At 39.1% G+C, this 6,000-nt stretch overlaps 1 protein-coding gene across 1 annotated transcript; it reads right to left on the bottom strand.

Moving 5' to 3' along the window:
- Window positions 1–635: 635 nt before the first annotated feature.
- Window positions 636–5,182, bottom strand: LOC146960025 (immunoglobulin lambda-1 light chain-like). Its single transcript, XM_085772690.1, has 7 exons — window positions 4,852–5,182; window positions 4,651–4,682; window positions 4,437–4,531; window positions 4,184–4,271; window positions 1,749–2,048; window positions 1,542–1,616; window positions 636–1,043 (listed from the first exon to the last, which is right to left on the bottom strand). Exons 1-7 carry the CDS (start codon window positions 5,169–5,171, stop codon window positions 880–882), a joined length of 1,074 nt encoding a protein of 357 aa, XP_085628816.1. The 5' UTR covers window positions 5,172–5,182; the 3' UTR covers window positions 636–879.
- Window positions 5,183–6,000: the final 818 nt, after the last annotated feature.

Here is a 6,000-nt window from a genome sequence, read left to right as displayed (position 1 = left end):
ATTGTGTTCATAATTAGGTCACCAAATTTTTTGACTATTGACACCCAAGGCAATTCTTTACTATTATGAAGCAATTTACACTTAAATGTTCATTAATCTGTAAATTATTCAAATCTGAATTGCTTTTTATATTTTACCTGTCACATTTTGCCAATGAATCAAATTATTTCTAGGTTCAATGAAAATTCTACTCCAAATTGTAAGTGTTTGACCTGAGACCATGAGAGTTTTCAACACCGACTGAGTGTAAAAATATACGTATAATAAAAGGATTTGTTTTGACTGGCTCTGATTGAAAAGAATTGGACAGTTTCAAAAGTGTCACATATCTGTTGTAAAATGAAGCACTGCATTGAAAATATGTAATGTAATGAAAATTGATCAATATCAATACAGTTTTATTTGATGATTTATTGAAATACAGAATAAAAAACAAAATCACATGATATTGAAATTAAACAATAACACTGAAAGAAAGAAAGAAAGAAAGAAAGAAAGAAAGAAAGAAAGAAAGAAAGAAAGAAAGAAAGAAAGAAGAGAAATTAAAGAGATGAAATTAAATATAAAATTCTGTTATAACAAATCATGAGTAAAAGTGCAAAATATAAAATACAACATCATAATACAACACGACAAATGCAACTTTACCAAGTAAAAATACAAATGTATAGGTATGTGTTTAACCCCTTAATGTCTTAGGGCCCAGCATGCATTAAAAGCAATGGGACCCACAGGCCAATTGGTTTTGAGGGGTTAATTTTTTAGGCTAATAGTAAAATCTGAAAATGAAGAGACACATTAGACTTGAATCTTTGACGAAAGAGATAAATGAGATGAAGTGATGAGATGTGATGGAGAGTAAAGTGGAGCAGAAAACAGTCAGTCAGCACGTGTGCAGCTGGTGGACGGTCCCTTGTTTGTGAGGCTCATCAGCAGAGAGAGTCCACAGCAGTACAGCAGACTCTTCACTATCAGCACTGTGTAGAGCAGACAGAGCAGCTTCACCCTGCACTGAGGCTGGAGAGGATCCAGGGGAAGAAGCACTGCAACAGAAAAGGAGTCAACAAGAAATCAGTCAGTGCTCTGCTGCTCTGCTCTCTGTGACAGAGTCTCCACATGAAGCTGAATCACTGCTCAACACAGTCACCAAGCCTTCATCACCTTCTGCTGTCAAGTGGTGCTGACAATTCAAACCACTGCAGCATCACTGAGAGAAAAACACACAGTTTGAAGTTGGACTCACTGATGTTTTTGTTTCTGTGACCTTTGACCTCACACACTCATTAGATTCATTCTTCATCTATAGAAATATGAATGAGTGGAGACATTGAGTACAGCGCCCCCAACAGGTGTTGTTAGTCAGATGGAGCAGTGAAAGCTCTGTGACTGGGCTTTGTTGTGCTGTTGGACACTCTAACACAATCAGGGAGTGTATGTTTGAGTCCCTCAGTGATGAGCAGAAAGTGAACAGACTGATATTGGGCCCTAAGTGCAGCAGAGCAGTGGAGCTGTCCCTGCAGAGAGGCAGCAGGTGATCTTACAGTCAGCTTGGTGCAGAGCTGCCAGGCGTGCTGACTCTCTCTCTGGAGGACAGGGAGCTGCTGGAGCTGGAAGCTCTGAAACAGAAAAGGAGTGGGATGTTTGGAGTTGTAGTGAGAAATGTGTGAGCTCTGCTGCTCTGCTCTCTGTGACAGCGTCTCCACATGAAGCTGAATCACTGCTCAACACAGTCACCGAGCCTTCATCACCTTGTAGTGTTTGGGCCTCCACCGTGCCCCCCTCGTGCTTCACGTAGCAGCGGTATTTATACGTGGCGTCCTCTGGCCGGTCCACCAGCAAGATGGCGGCGGAGCGTCCCGACTCTGTGAGCTCCAGCTGCTCTCCATCAGCAGGGGAAGGCTCACCGTCCTCCTTGTGTCTTTTCCAGGAGAACTGGACCAGAGGAGGAGACATGGCTGAGGCCACACACAGCAGGGAGCTCTTCCCCTCCAGGTGGGCTCTGGCTGCTGCTGGGTACACGCTCACCACGGGCTTCACCACCTGCTCATCTGAAGTTTGACAGCAGCAACAAGCAGCACAGACACACATTCACACAGTCAACAGCAGCTTCCAGCACTGCACTGCTTTCAGTCTGATCCTGGAAAATACATGGACTCTGATCACTCAACTACTCATCAATACAGCACAGAGGTCCACACACACACTGGTTCACCTGTACATAGAGTTACTGAGCTGCAGCATCTACACATCATGTATCATGGACGTGTTCACTGTTTCATCACAGAGGAGTCAACTTCAAGAAAGACAGAGATGGAAAATGATTTTTTAATTCTTTATATCATTTAAATTGTTACATTTGATCATTAAATAAATTTAGTTTTAGGTATATTTATACAAAAAATAAACTGTAAGATAGGGGGAGGCTGGCCAAAGTTTACGAATACATAATTTAAATTAACATGCCCACTTTAACTATTATAAAACAGCACTGGGAGGACGAGCTTGGTTTTGACATCTGACATTTTGGACGCAGCCTTGGATCGTGTACACTCTTCATCCATATGTGCACGTCACAGTCCTGTGACCCCCTGTGTCACAGATGCAAAATGCTTCCTGCGACTTTATACCATATGTTCTGGGGTTGCCCCAAATTAAATCGATTTTGGTCCTCTTTCTTTGATTTATTTTCTAAAATATTTAAGAAAACTGTTACTCCTTGTCCCCTTATGGCCATCTTTGGGGTAAACTCAGGAAACATATCCTTGACCTCCTGTCAGCGCAAGGCTTTGGCGTTCTCCTCCTTACTAGCACGGCGGTTGATTTTACTAAATTGGAAAAATTCTGCCCCACCCACCCACACACATCTTATCAAGAGTATCATGTGTAATCTCAAATTAGAAAAGATCAGGTAAACTGTTAATGGTGCTCTTCAGAACTTCCATGGGACGTGGGATGGCTTTATTGACTTTGTGAAGCGTTTAGATGGACTTCAGTTGGAGTGATAGGCTTTCAATCGGACCCACTGTAGCTATATGCCCTAGCTGAGGACGAGTGACTGAATGCACAACTGGACCCCCCACCCACAGCCCTTCCCCCTTGTCTTTGTTGTCCCTTCCTGTGTGTTTGTATTTGTGTCTTTTTTTTGTTTTGTTTGTTGGTTTGTTTTGTTTTATTTCATTTCATATTTCATTCTTTCATATGGTTATTTTATTTAACTTGCATTGTTTTGGTATGATTTGATTCTGTATGATCTTGGCATTGTTTTCACCTTGATATTTACAAATTTATTTTATTTAGATATTTTTTAAATGTTGAAGTGAATCCCTTGTGCCCTGACATTTGCTGTTAAAATGCATTCAAGGAAAACTCAATAAAAAGAATTTTGAAAGAAAGAAAAAATAAACTGTAAGATACACACTATAAAAGAAACATATTATCATAGAAATTAGTATAGGAATGTTCCATTAATCTGAAAATCAACGAGTTTAAATCATTATTTTTTTTCATTAAATATTGGAGAAGTGTGCATGTATTTCTTCTTATATTTACAATGTTTTCAGTGTGTGATTCAAACAGATCAAAAATATGTATAATTTGACGGATAAAGAATATACAGAACATACCAAACATTTTATGATTGCTATTTTTATTAGGTAATTATAGACTATAATAAACTCGTCATAATCATGTGATTAAAATATTTAAACCTAAACAAATTTAGATAAATTCTACATTAAAGAGGAACAGAAAGAAACATCTATATAATGACTAATTTTACATGACTCAGTTTGACTGCAGCATTTTTATTTTACATGAAAAATACAGTAAAATTTAGTTACATGCTCTGTTATATAAAATGGCTTCATATTGACGAAATTAATAGTTTGGAGATTTTTCAAATCAACTGTACTGTTAATTTAGGACACATAATTATAAAAGTTTAGATCAGCGTACATTATATAGGCTACACACAATAATTAAAAATTATTCTATAAATTACATTTTACCTTCTTTCTTAAATTTTGAATATCATCCAATATGTGTAATTATAACATGTAATATTTTTAACGAATTCCTCTGTTTCTTCTCAAGTTTTTTTTTTTTTTTTTGTAAATTCTGACCTCAAACACATTTTCAACTTCTTCAACAAAACAACTGAAGGAAAATAAAAGTTTGTTCTTACCTGTTACAAACAGTTTAGTCCCAGAGCCAAAGATGAGATGGTACCAGCCTCCCACAGTGAGAAAGACTAATACAAAAACCTGCTGCTGCTGAATGTGTCAGCTGAGGCGACACATTATGAACCAGGATCATGTTTCAGCTCCATCATGTGTTTCTCTAATGTTCATATCAACATGACATGGTCTCTTGTTGTTTTTCCTTTTTGTTCACACTCAAATATCTCAACAAATATTCCCATTGAAACTGGTTCAGACGTTCATGTTCCCCTCAGGATGAAGCTGCTCACTTTGCTGAACCTCTGAATCTTCATCTGGCGCCACCATCAGGTCACATTTCACTTTGTCCAATACTTTGGTTTATGGTCAAACATCCGGAGAGCTCCAGACCTCTTATTGTTTTAGTAGTTTTTCTTGTTTTGTCTTCATCTTGTTTTGTCGTTGAGCTTGTGTGTTTCTTCTTTGTCGTCACTGTGGGGAACAACAGGAAACCTGCTGAAATATCTGATGAAAACATGAATCAATATCATAGAAAAGTCTTGAAAAGGCGTCTGAGCTGCAGGTGAAACATGTGAACGTGGTCTGTGGTCGACTGCTCTCTTCCTGTCACTACCACTGTTTGACTTGTGTTCATCTGGAGGTTTTTGTACAGGCGGCACGGATCTTTTCTCACTGTGGGGAATCACAGGAGCAGTAGTAGGAGGCTGAATGAGAGTCTTTAACTGTCTTTATCTCCAACTCCCAGCCGTTCTTTTTCTTAACAGATGTAAAATCATCTTTCTGAGGATGGCGTGAGTATTCTCGGTCTATTTTGCCATTACTTCTATCAATATCAAGAATCACTGTGAATGTTTCCGTGTCTTTCTTCTGGTACCAGTATACATAATTATCACTGTCACACCGGTCAGTTCCTCCACAGCTGAATGAGACAGTTTCACCAACTCTCTTGGTCAATGATAACTGGTCCTGAATCAGCTTCACCTCTGCTGCCATGGTAACCAGCGCTGTAGAGACACAGACAGGTAGATGAAGGTGAGTGTGTGAGTGTTAGTGACAGGTTGAGTGTGTTGGCTCCTGGTTGTGTGGAAACACTCACCTGAACACAGACAGCACAGAGCAGCAGCTGGGAGGAAAAGCATTTTGTGCTGTGGTGTTTCCTCTGGTGAACCTGGGGAGAAGTGGAGCTCTGATGCAGCCGAGGACAAACAAGGACGAGCTGTGAGCTGAGACGAGGCCACGTGGTTTGTAACGGCTCCTCAAAGCTCCCATCAGCCCCCTTGGCTCACACAGGATGTTGTGTGGTTTTCTTCTGAGTGGGAGGTTTTTTCAAGGAGAAAGAAAAGTGACAAACTCTGGTGAGTGGATCAGAGAAAATGAAACATTAAGCAGGTTTTTTTTATTTTTTATATTGTATATAAACAATGTTGTGAATGTGCCCACAACATCCTATGTAAAGTTCTGTTTGCTGATGACACCAACTTGCTCCTGTCCAAAACATGGAGATGGAGAAAGTGGAGACTTGGTTCAAATGCAACAAATTATCACTCAACATCAATAAAACAAATTACATTGAATTTCTTTCCATCAGAAATCAAAGTAACACAGTTTATATCCATCTCAACATGAGAAATCTTGGGAGTAAAGTCAACTAAATATTTTGGTGTCCACATTGATGTATTAATTAACAAATTATCAAAATATACAGGTTTCTTTTTCAAATGAAGACATTTTCTTCCTCTCTCTGCTCTCCTCACTCTATATTGATCCTTTTTCAACCACATATCAACGACTGCAATATCATATGGTGTCACACTTTCCCAAG

This window comes from Trachurus japonicus, unplaced genomic scaffold, assembly GCF_045865225.1.
Source record: "Trachurus japonicus isolate A0001 unplaced genomic scaffold, Traja_1.0 AP030757.1".
Taxonomy (NCBI): Eukaryota; Metazoa; Chordata; class Actinopteri; order Carangiformes; family Carangidae; genus Trachurus; species Trachurus japonicus.
Note: the sequence above shows the minus strand (reverse complement) of the source record. Positions and strands in the feature narration are given on the sequence as shown.